The 19,332-nt window shown below is 32.3% G+C and overlaps 1 protein-coding gene across 1 annotated transcript in view; it reads left to right on the forward strand.

The window, feature by feature from the left end:
* Positions 1–19,332, forward strand: part of LOC127838695 (voltage-dependent calcium channel type A subunit alpha-1-like) — a 144,187-nt gene that overhangs the window by 76,105 nt on the left and 48,750 nt on the right. Inside the window, exons 15-26 of the mRNA XM_052366578.1 lie at positions 656–768; positions 1,430–1,561; positions 2,706–2,778; positions 3,399–3,516; positions 4,244–4,344; positions 7,894–8,024; positions 9,722–9,846; positions 10,664–10,793; positions 11,668–11,857; positions 12,395–12,501; positions 17,921–18,017; positions 18,853–19,013. Of these exons, the coding sequence (XP_052222538.1) occupies positions 656–768; positions 1,430–1,561; positions 2,706–2,778; positions 3,399–3,516; positions 4,244–4,344; positions 7,894–8,024; positions 9,722–9,846; positions 10,664–10,793; positions 11,668–11,857; positions 12,395–12,501; positions 17,921–18,017; positions 18,853–19,013 (1,478 nt within the window). The remainder of the gene's footprint in view (positions 1–655; positions 769–1,429; positions 1,562–2,705; positions 2,779–3,398; positions 3,517–4,243; positions 4,345–7,893; positions 8,025–9,721; positions 9,847–10,663; positions 10,794–11,667; positions 11,858–12,394; positions 12,502–17,920; positions 18,018–18,852; positions 19,014–19,332) is intronic.

Consider the following 19,332-nt stretch of genomic DNA (forward strand, 5'->3'; position numbering starts at 1 on the left):
TCTGTTAACCCTTTCAGTGCGGGAACCGGATTTTAAAGGCCTTTGCAAACAGTATTGATCCAGATGAGACGCCACAGAACGTGGCGTCTCATCAGGATCCAAACTGTTTGCTGTTCTGATAGTATTCTTTGAAAAAAATGGAAGAAAATGCTAATTTTAGAAATTCTGCAGACGACATTTTAGCAGACGACAAATTTCCCAGCATGCAAAGGGTTAAAATCACTTGTATAAGTTTACTTTGTCTATAAACTGTTGGCTTCGTTTTCTTCGTTTACATGTAGGACTTGCTAGAATTATGTATTGCCTTATGCTTAATCTTTAATTAACCTGTTTTATTGTACGTATTCAAGTGCGTGTTTAACTTTTCCAGTAATTTGCGTCATTATTCGAAAGTTATTTACAACAGATGTTTAAATTATTAAATACATAATTAGATCAACGTGCCTATTATGTAAACAAAAATTTAAAATTAATAACTAAAAGGAGATTACTATAATCTTATCATTAATTATTTTACATGTTTGTATAATTAATAATAAAAAATTATTATCGTGTTAATGTAATAAAATGAAATAATTTAAGTGTGTGTTTTAAACACAATGCCTAAAAATAACAAATATGTAAAAGTAATTAATTGTGTTTATTTGCCATACAGGTGATAGTCGGAAGTGTGTTTGAAGTAGTTTGGTCAGAATTCAAAGAGGGCGCCTCCTTCGGGTTCAGCACCCTGCGAGCTCTACGGTTGCTAAGGATTTTCAAAGTAACAAGGTTAGTCCCTAATCAAAAATCTTTTGCTACGGACACAGTCATAGTCTGTGAAAAAGCTAATGGGTATAAACTATTTTCATATTGTTGATGATTGTGCATGCGAATAACGCAATTGTTTAAACAAAAATATAATAAAATGTACAAACTGCAAAACAAATACATATTTTTCACTGTTACGTTATTAAGATCTATTTTCTCCTGGTTTATGCCTTTATAAATTCAATTAATGAAAATGGGAAATAAGTAGATTATATCTTAAAACAATGGATACTCTTCATCGTCAATTTTTGTTATCCACATTTAAATATAAATTTGTGGACATTCGACATTTTCTAGTGACCGGTCATTTCATTTTGTATCATTTATGAAAACGCTTTATGTATTGGTTTAATCTTTAAATTCGGTATAGCTTAGACAAACTTTTGTTGGAACTTACAATTTTCTGTTTACTTCTCTCACCCTAAATTCTGTGTAATTTATATTTATATTGACAGTTGTGGTAACGCAATCATTTATAGGCACTTGTTCGACTTATACGCTGTGTATAGTTTATATTGATATTTTTGGACTTTTCTGGAAACGCAACTTTCTATATGTTCTGGTTCCACTTTAACTTCGGTTAAGTTTATATTTATATTCATGTAAAAGTAATCTTGTATAGGTACTGGTCCCACCTGAGAAACTTGGTGGTGTCACTGCTGGACAGTATGAAATCCATCGTCAGTCTCTTGTTCCTCCTCTTCCTTTTCATCCTGATCTTCGCCTTGCTGGGAATGCAGCTATTCGGTGGAGAGTAAGTAACTTTCACGATCCATCGTCATTTAAAGGGACTTGTTCACGGTTTAATTGTTTCAATGTTGATTATCAAATTAATAGTCAAATAATCAAAAATGAATAATGTTTATATGTATAATGTTTAAACAAGGGCAATAGCAGTCCTGACTAGGAAATATTAAAAAAAATATATCGGTTGTTTCATGGACAATTATCATTCGAAATCGGTAAAGTAATAAAGCGTTTGGAACGCTTTTTCTTCGAGAATTTAGAAAAAACGTTCTATCAGAGCGTTGCTGTTTAGCGCTATACAATAGTAAAGTTTGCATGAGTAATAGTATAACTCTGGGGTTCTTTTGGGTCATCGCCCACATAAGAGGACGATATAACTCAATACGGTTCATTTTTCTCGTTTCGAAGTATTCATATAAGTTAACGATATAATTCAAAGATAGTTGATCAGGATGTAGTTAATCTATGGCTAAGCCCCGTCCAATGGGTGGAATTGAATGGCTCCTCGTTCTTCTACACTCCACGCTCACGTGAACGCAGCCAGTGGAAATCCTGATTTATTAATAATAATAAAAATAATGAAGAAAATGTCCGCCTTTCTTCTTCAAATTCCCACCAAAGACTGAACAAGAAAACAATAGCCAATAGTAATAAAACTGCCCATAAGAAAATAGGTTACTTATAAATAAAAAGGGTTAAAAACCATTTGGGTACAGTAGAGGTCCTGGATTCAAATCGCGGGTATAGCAATGTGTGTAATCCACGTATGTTCTTGCTATTACAATAACCAATGACTATCTTAAACATCATATACATTTTATTAAACATATTTATTGACTTTTTCAAAGATACGAACTTATGTAAACAAGTTCATGTGACGTTTCTATTATACAAGAGAATGTCCTTAATCCTAATATTATCAACCAATACGGTGCACTATGTTGTCTGGTGGAGTTATTTTTAAAATGACATAAACAATTCTTGCCATTCGTGCAAATCAAATAGATTGCTGACAAATCGGAATTTCCTAAAGTGTATAAACACTTTTTGGAAACCTTGTTTACGCGTGGTTTAGTGGATATGGTCTTTTGCAGACGATGAGGGGGTACTGGAAATCGTTATATTAAAAAAAAATATCAACATATTTCCAGGATGAATTTTGATGAAGGTCGACCGTCGAGCCACTTTGATTCGTTCATCAGGGCTCTCCTCACAGTGTTTCAAGTAAGCAGTATTAAAGAAACAACATACATATTACATATGAATGGAATACATTCGCTAAACAAGAAATGGCATGTCAAAAAGGTATTGTTGTCAAACAATACATTGACGTGACCAAATAGGAAGGCTTTTAAATCATGTCAACATACAAAAATGCTTAAATTAGTGAAAGGAGAAATTAAGTGACGATAACTTAAGATCCAAGTGACATATTCAGGTGAAACGTTTGCAAATATGACAAATACAGATTGCCCTTAATTCTATACATAGATGGTGACGTCACCTCTATACTAAGACGCATCAAATTCCCCTGGTTTGGGGAATTATGCTTCTGCAAAAGTACTTCTGCGTAGTTATGAAAATGTAAATAATGAAAGAAAAATAGTTTTTAGTGTGTGTTAAAACGGAATGTTGTTTAAAGAAATGTTATTTAATTATGTTTAAATGTGATTTTGAATCTCTATTAAGACGGATAGCGATTATTATAAGCACGATTACCTAACCTACTTTCGCTTTCACTTTTCACTCGTAAAAAAAGTGCTACCCACAATTTCTTTCGCGTTATTACACAGGTCAGTAAGACCGGTGTGTACACAATGGATAGCATTTGACTTTGGTTGCAGATTCTAACCGGTGAAGACTGGAATGAAGTGATGTACAACGGTATTAGGTCCGGCGACGACAACGGCTATGGCATGGTGTATTGCTCCTACTTCATCATCCTCGTCGTCTTTGGAAATTGTATCCTTTATTTAACCTTTCACCCCTTAGATACGTATTTTCACGCATTTGTAGTACCTTAGAAAGTTATATTTAATTTAAGACCTCTCTTACTAGATTCAAGTTTTTAAGGCTTCATTTCCAAACCTTAGATACTGATGATCAGCAAACAGCATAAAACCTGAACAGACTGCGAGTTACTCGCAGGCTGTTCTGGTTTTATGCTGTTTGCACATAGCCATTTTCACTTTGCTTCTAAGTGGGAAAGGGTTTTGATAATATGAACTTACAACTTACGAATCCGGTGAAGCTGAATGTCATGTAACTACATAGTAAATACCATTACTAAAAACTTAACATTTGATTAACATAACTTTATCGAAAAGAAAATTGTTGACATTTATTTCACATTTTTTTATTCAAAAGTGAAGCTCTCCAACTAGCTTAAAAGGTAGTTCATTTTTTGCGTTTTGAGCTGCAAAAGACAAGTTTGGACACAGCATTGCCTGCTATGCTACTTTGTCTATAAACCTTAAACACACACATATATATATATATATTAAAATCAAAAGATGTGATGCATTTGCAACAGAAACTTAACTTAATAAACATTGTGATTATTGCAAACACATTGTTTGCAATATGGAAAACGGTGGGCTTAAGCAAATTCGGGTATAACAGACTTGAACTATTTGAGACATTAAGAAAAATTACCACACACAACATTAGTTCCTTGATCACAACGAAGACACTCTTCTGAATGTGTTCCTTGCCATCGCCGTAGACAACCTTACTAACGCCCAAGAACTGACAGCGGACGATGAAGAAAATGAAGCCGCCAGAGAAGAGGTAAGCAAATACTAAACAAGAAAACCTTCTTTTTTCACTTGTTAATATTTTAGCTTGGTAATCACCGACTCTAATTTCAATGATGGCAATTTCCGTTTGCCCTTTTTTCAAACTTTGTGAAGCAATATTTCAATCGAAGCTGATATACAAACTTATTCAAGAATGTTGGTGATAACCATGCACTTTTTTCATGATTGGGAACAAACTTTTGTCTTGCTCACTTCACCTTATGTCTGTATGACGTCTATCGAAATCAACTCGTTCCTTTTTGAATAAAAAGTATATTTAGAATTTTGATGTACGCTGACGTCATGCAGATATTTTAGTTTTGTCTATTTTTAGAGGTTTTGGATTTCCTTAAACTCACTATGATGTTGTATGCTTGAATTCACTTCAAACACTAGATGTGAACGTTGAACTGTTAAACCATTTTTTAATAATACTTATGTTCCAACAATAACAATTATAACTACGAAGCCGACTGGTTACATCTGAAATATAATGATTCAACCCATAACCGAACAAAAAATATCTTCTTTCATTTATATATGTATGTTTTCTTTGATAGAACATTGTCGTATGTAGCTAGTTTAATTATCACTCTATCACACGGATTTGCACAGTTGTAATTTACCGTTTCCATTCTGCTTTTTAGCAGTGTTTTAATTACTGTCGCATAAGCGTTTAGTTTAAACATGCCACTTTGTAAGTATACATGGGTGCAATACGTTGACGTTACTTACACATTCCATCAAATAAATAATGAACCAATCGTATTCCTTTGCTGCATACGTGTACCTTTATATGTATACTTATATATTGTGGTCTTCACGAGAATGACTTTTTTTATTTTCACCCAAAGATGATGAGCATTTACAACGACATTCCTCTCAATATGGTAATTGATTGTCTGTCAGTCAGTCCGTACCGTGATGTTAAAAGCATGTGCATTATTTCGTAAATGTTCCGTTTAGTGTTTTACGGTTTACTTTACAAGATGATTAGTTATGTTTACCCGATATTTTTTTTTATAAATGGTACATCATATATATACATTTTTCCGTTTGTTTAATAAACCAACACGTATCCATCAGTAATATTGTAAACAAATATACAAAACAATGTACCAATACTCTATGGTAATAGACAGTGTATTTTAATTCATCTAGATTGTTTAGATGTAATAATATCATGATGTTTTTAACATGAATATTTCTTAGAATATATATTTCAAACACAAGCGGTATCTCTTTATTGTAAAATGTATATAACATATAACAAATATTAAATCCATGGCTACGAGAGCCATTTATTATTTTTATGTTCATTAAGTATTCTCATGTAATAGTTAAGCTTTAACTACTGCACATGTTTCGATACATAAAGTAATTTTCTTTAATCCATAGTACACATGACTGTTATACTACCCTATTTTAGTTTCAAATGTGTTTCGATTTCCAATGTTGTCGTTAAGGAAAAATTGTTTTGCAGATGTTGAATATACCGCCTTTCTCTTAGAAACTATAATTAAGTACACTTACGTATACATTTACTTTTATAATTACGTAGCCTGCATCATTCTATCCTCATAGAACGCAATAATTAACTTGAATGTAACCTTATACAAGCGTTTCCTCTTATAAATTGCTGAAATGTGTCAATTGATACAAGACTTGTGTATTAACCTTGCTCATATCTTTCCTCAATCAGAAGAAATTACATGTTTTACCAAGGCACCATACAGGCTATCATTATAATGCTGGTTTGAAAAATACAGAATAGTATGCATATAATTATTAAATTGCTATTACTCATTTGGTTTATAGTTTAAACATGAAAGAACATTATCAAATCGCCAGTTTTTAAATTAGGGACTATCGTTATATTGACATTTAACCAATTAAAACTATTATGCGCTCTTTGTTTACACATTAACAACTATTATGAATTGCTAGTTTACATATTGAAAGCTGTTATACAATTGCTTGTTTACTCATTAAAGACTATTATAGCATTGATAGTTCGAAAATTGTAAACAAATTATTATAATGCTTATATGCACGTTAAAGACTATTATTGCGTTGCTTGTTTATACACTGCATAAGTGTACATTTATACTTAGCACATTATGGATTACTATAAAATTGATATTTTGCACATTAAATACTATTATTACATGTATAGTTTGCACATAGACGATTGTTTTTGTACCTTGCACCTTTCTTTCCTCTTAGAAAGCAATGATGTTCCTGACAGAGCATCATCACCCCGAAGTATGTCAATCAGTCAGTGTTTCCCCGCCTTTATTTGTGTGGACATATAATGTATAACTAGAAAAAATGTCTAATTAAAATAATTAGTGACGTTCAATTGTTTACGCATTTTCCGTTTGCTTCCAAGTTAATATAAATGCATGGTAATATTCCCGTAATATACTCGTCGGGTGCATATTGTAGCATGTTGAAATATGTTCAGCATATAGAACGGCCAAGACAAAGTTAAGCGATATATGTAATGTAAAAGTGGTAAATTCTTATTATTTTCTGCATGCGTGTGTTATAAATTCCTATCTATCTTACAATATACTGTATACTGGATATTGCATATAAACGATCACATTCAAACGATATTTTATTAAATTTTTTGTTAGTTTTTACACACAAAAAGAAGACTCCGACTGAGTGATTTGAGTAACGTTAAAGATAGCATTATTGATGTTGAAGCTGACCATGTTCATAGATAGTTGTGTTTGCTATTCTTCCTGCTTATTGTCCACTACCGGTGAAACCGGAGGGGGCTTATGGTTTGCGCTCTGTCTGTCTGTCAGTCAGTCAGTCTGTCACACTTTTCTGAATCCTGCGATATCATTAAAAGTTCTTCATATTTTTTCATGAAACTTGAAATATGGACAGATGGCAATATGGAGATGATGCACGTAATTTCATTTGTCCCTACGTCAATAATTCTGGTTGTTATGGCAACACATAGACAAGAAATATTGCTGAAAATGGTGGATCTTGCGATAACTTAAACAGTTCTTAATTTTTTTTCATAAAATTTGAAATATGGAGAGATAGCAATATGGAGATTATGCTAGTCTTTTTTTTCCTACGTCAAGAATTATGGTTGCTATGGCAACACATAGACTAGAAATATTGCTGAAAATGGTGGAGTTTCACCGGTAGGGGACCATATTGCTTGGCAATAGTCTTGTTTCTGCTGCCATGTGATCTTATCAGACCTTTTATGAACCAAAAGTCTGCATATTGGTATACCAGAAAAATAAATAATTAAAGAACGCTAAATAGCTGATTATGATTAAAGTGCTATATTTTCTATTACATGAACATTACTATATTTTATATAATGTGCAACTATCAAATATTTAAATAGAGATTTTGCATGAACACTACGAACACTAAGCACTTTATTGAGTTTTCACTTACTTTCTTGCAAATCTTTACCTTTTTACGCCTTCTTATATCCGATGGATCACGTAAACAAGAACTAAAATGAAAAACTAATGTATTATCATTATAACCCTTTTAGAAACGAGAAGAAATTGGACGAGCGATGGAAAATCATTTTCAACCAGGAACCGTTCCTCCGATGGTCAACATCTGTCCACCTTCGCCGCAAAATAACGACGAAACCGCAACAAAGATCGCGAACTTTAACTAGTAAGTGTTTATTTTGGTAACTGTTAAAATAATACCATCCAAGTAACTTTCATATCATAAGAAGAGCTTACGAGACATTTTTAAGAAATCAAACTTTCTGACATCTCGATGAACCTAAATATTTAGGTAAGAACAAGTATATGTTTGTGCTTGAAACACATAAAAATGTTTTTATTTACCATGCTTATGAAATTGAGTACATACAATTGACTTTTCATATTGAAGCTTTTGTGAACGTATTCATGCGTTTTTTTTTTAATGCATTTCACGATTTATGTACGATACTTTATCAAATGCTTAGCATAACGAGTATTCCTATATTAAGCATATTGAGTCTTGTCTTAATCAAGCTTCAATTGATAAGCTACGGTTGTTTTGATTGGCACATCCCATTACATTAGTATTGTATGAATTGTAATGATTGACACATCCCATTACATTAGTATTGTATGAATTGTAATGATTGACACATCCCATTACAATAGTATTGTATGAATTGTATTGATTGACACATCCCATTACATTAGTATTGTATGAATTGTAATGATTGACACATCCCATGACATTAGTATTGTATGAATTGTATTGATTGGCACATCCCATTACATTAGTATTGTATGAATTGTAATGATTGACACATCCCATGACATTAGTATTATATGCATTGTATTGATTGACACATCCCATATGTCATTAGTATTGTATGAATTGTATTGATTGGCACATCCCATGACATTAGTATTATATGCATTGTATTGATTGACGCATCCCATATGTCATTAGTATTGTATGAATTGTATTGACTGACACATCCCGTGACATTAGTATTGTATGAATTTTATTGATTGACACATCCCATGACATTAGTATTGTATGAATTGTATTGATTGACACATCCCATGACAATAGTATTGTATGAATTGTATTGATTGACACATCCCATGACATTAGTATTGTTTGAATTGTATTGAATGACACATTACATGACATTATTATTGTTTGAATTGTACTGATTGACGAATCTTATGACATTGTTTGAATTGTATTGATTGACACATCCTATGACATTAGTATTGTATTAATTGTATTGATTGACACATCCCATTACATTTGTATTGTATGAATTGTATTGATTGACGAATCCCATGACATTAGTATTGTATGAATTTTATTGATTGACACATCCCATGCCATTTGTATTGTATGAATTGTATTGATTGACACTTTCCATGACGTTATTATTGTATGAATTGTATTGATTACACATCCCATGACATTATTATTATAAGAAATTTACACCGTCAATATCAAATGACCTAAAACCAGTAAACAACTTCTAACAGTATCGATATTTTGTCGCAAATTCTATTACGCTAATTCCCAGTTTAGACCATATTTTAGTATAATCGTAAAGTAAATGTTTAAGTATGTAAACCAACGGTTAGCTTTGTACCAAAACTCGTTTATTAACATAAAGAAAGAAATTCGTACTTCTTACTGTGAGGATTTAAATATTTCTTCGAAACAAGGGTTCGTGTTTTGCTTGATGTTGCATTATTTCAACTAGGAATAAAATGAAAATATATACCAAGTTGCTTTTATTTCAATTAAACCAATACGAAATCGTCCTATTGCGTTTGCACCGTCAAAGCATTTTGACGTACTCGGCAACGTTTCAGTTGCAGTATATCTTTCAGTGGACGAGGAAAATTAGACGCGAACATAAGCCAAAATAACCTGAAAGACAACCTTACGAAGGATCTTGCTCTAACAGGCGGCACGGGGCGTCCTGCCACGCCTCAAGCCACCCGACCAGATGAAGGTAGGTATATTCCATATTAAACTGAACAAAACTGACAATTTATTAAGACTTATACACATGTTCGACATCTTTAATGCCAACAATTTAAAAGAAACTCATGTCAAGTGTCTATATATTAAAATTGTTATCAAATTGTTACACAATTTATAAATATGTAAATTCAAATAACAACAGCGATTCTGAGAAGGAGAATCATACGTATTTTTTAACTGAACATAACTAAAAAGCATATAAATACATGCAATTGTTATTGCATGAATACATTTAGGTTATTTGTGCTTTATACATCATACCTCCAGAACATTAATTCGATTCTAACAATATTTGACTAATGTCATTTTGCTAGAAACTGGAAATAATGAATTTCTATGATCATAATAGACTCTTCTTTTGTCGTTGCTTATCATTCTATTTAAAAATATTTCTTGTGTCCTTCGTCTACAGAGTTATTATTGAAATGTCTTCTTAGAATTTAGCATTTTCAAGATCGACTGAAAATACAATGACCCATATTGATAGATCTTGTGTACGAAGTTTAGACTTCATCCATTAATTAGCAAAATGTATTTTAGGTCAACCCACATCTTTTGGTTATTGGTTGTTTCAAGTGATATTATTAATCTTTGTTGCAATCTATAATTGTAAATGTTATGTCTTCTCATATCTTAAACGTTTTCCTTTTAATTATTTAAACATGTCAAAACGACCAATACGCCGCTTGCAAATAATTAATTCGCTTTAGTGACCTGTCAATGCTTCCAATCATAGTTTCTGTTCATTCATTGGTGTTATTCGTTGTTGTATTTTATTTTAACAGCTTCAACGCGGAGCAACAATATGGACATGCCCAGACAGAACACCAACACTAGCCAGGAGCAAGGAGGATTCGGTCAGCCCAAACCGATGTTGCCGTACAGCTCCATGTTCATTTTTAGTCCAACAAATCCGTAAGTAAAATATGTGCCGTTTCTGTCGATGTACTGACTATTTTAGTCCAACAAATCCGTGAGTAAAATATGTGCCGTTTCTGTCGATGTACTGACTATTTTAGTCCAACAAATCCGTGAGTAAAATATGGGCCGTTTCTGTCGATGTACTGACTATTTTAGTCCAACAAATCCGTGAGTAAAATATGGGCCGTTTCTGTCGATGTACTGACTATTTTAGTCCAACAAATCCGTGAGTAAAATATGGGCCGTTTCTGTCGATGTACTGACTATTTTAGTCCAACAAATCCGTAAGTAAAATATGTGCCGTTTCTGTCGATGTATTGACTATTTTAGTCCAACAAATCCGTAAGTAAATATGTGCCGTTTCTGTCGATGTATTGACTATTTTAGCTATCATTCTTTAGTATTACTATTAACCCTTAAATGACTAAAATGTATTACAAACTACCAACTGCAAACTATATTTATATTGTAATAAATACCTATTGACTTCATGTTTAATATTAATTATTGTTGGTTTTTACAAAAATAACATTATGTTTTCTAAGCGGGCAATTTTAGTGTTCACCTGTGCTTCTTTGATTTCTTCATAATTCTTGGAATCAAAATCAAACTTGTTACATACATTATGTTTTACCATAGATATTTAACCAACATAATGATATTATTGTTAGTAATGATATCATAATTGTTACTGAAACCTTCACTATACAAATATAATCGCATATATGATTTTTTTATCATAGTTTACATCCTTTAGTTGTTCTGTACTTAATTATACCCCTTTGCTTACTTAACACCATGATTGTCATTGAAGATCTTATCATGACAATATAATAATCAAGTCAAATTAATACTTAATTGTTTGCAGCGTTCGTCGGTTTTGCCATTTCGTTGTCAACCTTCGCTACTTTGACATCTTCATCATGATCGTGATCAGTGCCAGCAGCATTGCCCTGGCCGCCGAAGACCCTGTCAACGAGAACTCCTACCATAACCTGATCCTTAACTACTTCGACTACGTGTTCACTGGTGTCTTCACCATAGAACTTATTTTGAAGGTTCTTCAATTATATCAAACTTTATCTAACTGTTAATTATCCATATGAAGTAATCAAAATGATCGTAGTTTTCATTTAATGCAAAGCCTACACTAAATGCGTTTTCATTTTAGAAAATATATACCGATTGTTTATACCCTAACCAACGCAGTTGGAGATGGGATATATTTCAGGCACTCTGCCGGTCGTTTTCTTTGTTGGTCGGTTGGTCGGTAAGGTTGCATCTCTAGAAAATATATTTTCTATGATCACTCATGAAATAACAAACGATCTTACACTGACATGAACACATATCCTCTATATGCTTATGTTCAAACGTATCCCTCATTTTTTTAGCTAATTATCATTGAGCATAGGTGACAGTACGCTATGGGGATGTTAGGAAGGTTTTCGGCAAATCTTTTGTTAAGAGGTTTTTATTCATTTCCAATAAAACCTTTAATGGATTCAAGAATAGGGGTTCATCATTAATCGAGTTAAGATTCAAAGAAATGGTTTCATTATATTGTAAATAAAATACCGAAATATATTTACCAGATTGTCGACTTGGGCATCATCCTGCACCCAAAGGCATATTGCCGTGATCCATGGAACATTCTCGACGCTACAGTAGTCATTTGTGCTTTGGTGGCCTTCTTTTTTACGTAAGTCCGGTTTTATTGCGATGTTGTAATATTTTATAACGAAGTTGTCAGCTCTGTATGATGTTTACGCTGTATTGTGATTACCCTATTTTTCTTTCATTGAGTTTACTTAAGAAATATCTTTATATAAATGATATTAATATGTGCGATGACATTTATCATATTGTATGTATAGTAAATACTGTATATTTGTTCTGGCTGCATGCATGCTTTTTTAAAGATACACATCTGTCCATATTTTCCAGAGAATAAAATGCAGTTTATACTTTCAAAAATAAAACTTCACGTTTCTTAAAAAGTGTTTCAGCCAGGTAGAGTATGACACCAAATATATTAATAACTGTGCCTCTTAAAATCCCCTTAGACATTATATCAAGTATTACTTCATGTCTCTTTGTTTCAATAACGCATTGATACATATATTCAAATCAAATCCTTTAGTTGGCCGTTATTTAGACGTATTAAATGGATGTTGAATGTAAATTTAGATTTAGATTCGGATGTTTGTTTATAAAGATTATTTCATCAAGTTCGATGCCACTCTTTCATCACCTTGATTTACCTTTTATGAACGTCTTTTCAATAAGGGATAACATATGTACGATTGTTTTAATTGCTGTTAACTTAAAAAGTATGTTTTGTTTGTGTGCCCATAAGTAAAGTACCATTAAAAATACATTATATATTGTATGTTTATGTCACATTATAACATAACTTTAATTGAATCTCAAATTAGTTCGAACTTTTCAAACTGGTATAATTTCCAAGACGCAATAGATCCTTTTAAACGAATGAGATTAACAAACGCCGCGTATTTAAACAAGCGAGATGTAAGATTCCCTCTATGATATACTGTTGCTCATTAATACTGCTAAATGTGTTTTGACCATTAACAAACTTACCTCATATGTGTGTCTTTATCCGTCTAGATCCGCAAATGTGTAAGCTTTCAAAAGTTAACTAACACCGTGTACTCAAACTTATACCCGCTAACAGCTCTATTATCCTGGAAGTACTATTTCCATCTTTTCCACAAGGTTGGAGCTGGTGGTAGATCATATCGCCCCATTGGTGCAAACATATGCCATGTTCCTTTTAATTTCATTGTCATATGGCACCTTTTTGCACAAATTGGGCGATATGAACTCGGAATATGTAGCAATTGTAGCAATATGGGGGTATATAGGTTATAATGAAGTTTGGTGACGAGTTATTGCAAAATGAAGAATTTATTTAAAATTTATATAAATGTTATTCATGTATGTTGTTACATAGAACCTTACAAGTGTTATCCCAAAAGTTGTACTGCTTTTTCAATTATATACATATGTAAGTGTATTTATATGAGACACATTATAAAGTGTGTATTTCTATAAAGAAAGTCAAATAAATCAATTATTCATAAAACGTAAATTATTTGAAAAATAAAAATAAATAAACTACTGCTTGTTCAACAATTTAATCTGTAGATATGTATTTTCATTTCCGTAAAACCATTAACCTTTTAAGGCGTTTTTCATTAAACGTATATAGTAAGTTTAATGAAATTCACCATGTAGCCATATGATAATAAATGTAGTTTGTGTCATATAAACTATGTGTGACAAAATGCTATGCTTTGCTTTGGTGACTACCTGTTGTGCGCCAAAGATTCCTTTAAGTATTGTTATAAATGTAAAAAATGTGTGCCAATCAACTTATCGGTTTTTAAGGTATTTTAATAATGCATGATCAATGTTTGGTGAATTATTAACCTAATAAGCTTGCAATTGGAAATCTTAAATTGGGCATCATTTGCAAAAACAATTTTAAACGTATACGAAACAAATTAGTTGATTTTCAAACGTTACCAATGTTTCTTAGTGATTCCTATCATTATTTTATCTAAGGCAAGTATATAATTCCAAATAATTCACCAATGACATCATAATAATACTATTGCGCTTCATTGGCTTTTGTTATATATTTATTCTTATTTTAAGACTGAACAACTCGCAAACGTTTGTTGATGTGTTTCAAAGATTCCATTTCAGCGATATATATAAATAAAACAAACGCTTACAGTTTATGGAATTTATTTGAGAAGAGCTGTACTCATTTCCTTGTTTGCGATGTGTTCTTTCAGTTCTAACATGATGAAACAATTACAAAGCCTTAGATTTACTATTTTGCCGAAAGATTTTTCACGCATCGCACACTGCTTTTTGGGAGTAAAATCGGTCGATTATTCTGATGAGATTTAACATTTTCTGTTAAGAACTTTGTTTACATTCTGTGCAAAATCTGAGGTTCGGTTTGCCCTAAATCAGGTACACCCCTACAGCTTTTCATTGAGCGTTCCAAACAATGATCCCAGGTTTGATCATAGTATCTTTAACCCATTTATGCCTAGTGGACTCTCCCATCCATCTAAATTGGATCAATTTATTTCCAAAATTAGGGATGTCTAGTATATGTATTTCTATATTTAGAATATTTCTTACAGAAATTCCTTTAAGCAAACAGCGCAAACCCTGATGAGACACCTCATCTAGGTCTACGCTGTTTGCCAAGGCCTTTTTTCTAGACGCTAGGCATGAATGGATTAAAGTTGGTGTTCTGTTCTACAAAAGTAGTGGAAAATATCAATGATATCTCTCCTAATATAGATTCTGGAGATTCAGTATTTTCTTTATTGTTTATGCATGCATGGCATCGACATTGGAATTGTAATTACAAATAACAAAGGCATATAATATTTTAGTATTGTAACATACCATAAGTACAATCATGTTAGAATTTTTAGTTTTAGTACAACGGTGTTACATATTTATTTATTGTTCGAGATGTATTTACTTTATTTAGAAATGCAAAAATGTTGAGGTAAGTTACTTCAATAAAGTTCTTGCTTTGTCTTAACTTACAAATGGTTTCAGGAAACAGTCAGTATCTGTTCCATGTATAAATGATAGTGTACATGTGTGTTGAACATGCATTACATGTGAAGTGAATGTAATGTATTTTGAACTAATCAACCTTAATATGTATCTAACTATGTGTATATTTTCTATTAAAAGTGACGTCTTAGATCTAAGGTATTTATTAGTGCGCAAATTTGCACAGGTCAACCGAATGCCGTCCTACTTTATAAACAGCTCACCATTGCAAGATCTTTTCGTTATTGTCACAATTGTTTTGTAAACAGTGCACGATTATGATTGTTTTAAGTTTCAAGTTGTGTTTGCTAGCTGTTTTTTATAATCGAACTTTCATACGATACAGGCATTTTACAGTGTTACTGAATCCGTTACACAACTGTTCAAACATGCTCATATGCCAGTATATGTTGATGGAAGCATGTATCAGGCTGGTTTCTCTTCAAAAGTGCCGTGATCTTGTTAAATCATTTACAAGAAATTAGCGATACAAATTGGCATTACAAATTAAACAACGGCATATCTTTATTTCAAATAGAATATCAAACAACGCATGTAGTAAACGCAAAATATATACCATTGTTTAATTACAACATTTGTCTAATAGCATTGGAAGTATGTTATTCCAAGTTTGTTAAAATCAACTAGACAAGAGTTTGAAAACTCAGTAGCCAACGTGTATAGTTGGTTTACCATTAACGAGGTCAAGAGTACCAGGTCATTAATTTTGCAAATGCATTTCTAACCTTCTTTCGAGTTTGTTTCTTAAGTCAAAAACAAATATCAGACGGCTTATAATACGGCGTTTATTGCGTGTCTTTAAAGATAATGACAAGATGGAAAGTCCGATTATATATTTTTTGGAATTTTGATGAAGACATGTGCAAGTTTTTGGTACTGATTGTTGTCGCAATGCACTGATGATTTATTGTTCAGTTCAACAACAATTCTAGTACGTTGCTTGAATATTAAACAAAATAACAGTCACTCCCAAATATACATTATAACATTTTCGCTGAATCTTGTCGAGCAATTTTTTTTTAATATCCAAGCCGATTAACTTGACGAATAAGTGCTAGGAAGTGTTTTACTGATACGTTTTATGTGAGGGATTGTGTTACTGATAAATTTTCTGTGAGGAATAAAATAAATGTAACATGTTGTGGGGATTTGTCTTACTAATTCACTTTTATGTGACATTGTTTTATAAATACATTTTCTGTCAGAATTGTTTTACTGATAAATTTTCTGTGAGGAATTGCTTACCTGATACATTTTCTTGGGAAAAAAAACAACAATTGTACCACGCAGAAATTATTTTTTGCTAAGTTTGTAATAATGTCTTATGCATTTAGAAGTGATGGTTTAGCGTTTTTGGGTTTGATAACACTGTATATGGTAATGCGATTATTTGCAAGAACACATACTCATAAACAATGCATGTAGATGCACATTATCTGTATGTATTAGATCAGAATCCGTAGAAAAGTAGCTGCGTATGCAGAAATGATTTCAGTTTGAGCGATACGCATAGTCTATGACATTCATACACTTGACATTAGAACTTAAACGCTATCCGGTAACGAATGTTCAAGTGCTTAAAATTGCAGATGGCATAAATCCTTGCTTCAAAAAGAAAATAACCGTAATTATCCCTTTTAAACTTTCCAAAGTAAAGCTTTCGACCTTGAAATATTACATAGTTTACGAAAGGTTTGCATTAGCTTGTCTTCGCAATAAAACGTATTTCAAATATATCTTTCAAAGATAATCAAAAAATTAATAAGGTCAAACTGATTTCATTTTCAGCCATATTTAAACTACAAAAGCAGAATGGGTGGAATGTCAACTGCACCTATATAGCAAAGTGTGCGTTTATCTCAATAAACAACGGTTACAAAAACGTAAAGTAACATTACTTCTCCAAAGCAACAAAAACTTCGTACACTATTTCGTAAAATAAAACTAAACAATAAAAAAAAAATGTTCCTTGTGGCAATTGCCAAAATTTCAACGCCAGCTGTGGTCTGATAAAATAGATGTTTGTAGATACAAAATGCTCGTTTTTATTATTGTTTTTCATGGTACCATTTTAGTGTTCGTGTGTCGTATGAATAGATATATTAGCGGGAAATTAAAATGGAATTAATTGTGTCACAAATAAATAAAAACGAGCATTTTGTATCTACAACAATCTATGTAATCATAGCAAATCTAGCGTTGAAAGTGTGGCTTTTGCTATAAGGAACACTGATTGTTTAGGTGTTAACTTTATTTGAAGAAATACTTTACGAAATTTTCGTCGATTTTGAGCGTTATAGAGACTTTAATGAAAGCAACAACTACCCAAACGCTTATCTTATCATGAAGTTTCTATTATAATTGCCATTTATCCGTTTGAATCAGTTATTACTTTTATATAAAAATCTTTATTTGTATACACGCATTGTGCTTACGAAAAGAACAATGTCGCAAATTTGTCATGCTGTACATTTACTTTGCAGCGACAACGCGGGTAAAAACCTTAATACCATAAAATCCTTGCGAGTCCTACGTGTTCTCCGACCCCTTAAGACCATCAACAGAGTTCCGAAATTAAAGGTATGATATAACTAAATATACATGCTGTGATTCGTTGGGTTAATAAAGATTTGTCCCGCAATAGCAAACTATTCTACTTACTGTGATATTAAAGCTTGATGTAGAAACAGATTATGCAGAAATAGATCTAGCTACTTTGGGGTGTATTTGCATTCATAAAGTCATTAAGCTGACTTAAAGTGTTATGTTGCAAATAGTTACATACTTGTACACTTTATTTTACAAAACATTAACGAAAACAATGAATTTACTGATTGGACAAAAATTCCAAGCTCGAAAAAGAATGTAACCATGCGGATACATCCAAAGGGTATGTATTTCCTGCTGCCCTGGCGACTCGGTTCAAAAAAATACACATATATACCTTAGTCCTCGATCACTTTTCAACAAACAACATGCACGCGTTTATGTATAGTTCTGTACGACATGTATTTATACATTTGCTATTGTAATCATCTTATGCTCTTATTAATGATTAAAGTTTAAACAGTTGTTGTAGCTGAAAGTTTTCGTCCCAGGATTATTACAACTTCCATCATATATTACATCCTCATTAATTTGGTGAGGGGCAATTCGTTATTTATATGACAAGCTCTTCTCGTATCAAAATTTCCTTCAAATTGTTATTTATGTCTTCCGAACACGTGGCTCGGTCCTTCTCGTCCATTGTTTAAAAAAAAACTCTAGCATAAAAATAACGTGTATACCGTGCGAGTTCCCAAAGCTGAATGACAAACCTTCCAGAGCGCCTCTAGCGGCAAATTCATACTAAAGGGAAAGTAATTTTCGACTTGTTCAATAAATTTCAAACATCGAAAATTATATTAAATTTCAGGCCGTATTTGACTGTGTGGTGAACTCCCTCAAGAACGTGTCCAACATTCTGGTCGTCTATTCTCTCTTCAACTTCATCTTTGCCGTCATCGCTGTCCAGCTGTTTAAGGGCAAGTTCTTCTACTGCACCGATGAGTCCAAAGAAACCATGGAGGAATGCAAGTACGTTGAACAAACACCATTCAGTGAAACAACGAACGAACTATTCATGTTTTTAATAAAACAATACTTTTAATAAAACACGAGTTTATTATTGTCCAGTATGGTGTCCTTTTATATGTAATAGGTGATCGTTGTAAAATAAATTTATTCAACTCAGTAGACAATGTTTATAAAAAACATATTACTAGAAATATTCGTACAAAATCTGAATGGAAAATGCCTGAACTGATAGTATACCCACGTCTATGCCTAAGTATATACATAATTGCTTAATCTAAACCCATACGGATAAGTCAATGGACGTTATACATATCTTAAA

The sequence above is a fragment of the Dreissena polymorpha genome, chromosome 7, assembly GCF_020536995.1.
Source record: "Dreissena polymorpha isolate Duluth1 chromosome 7, UMN_Dpol_1.0, whole genome shotgun sequence".
NCBI lineage: Eukaryota > Metazoa > Mollusca > Bivalvia > Myida > Dreissenidae > Dreissena > Dreissena polymorpha.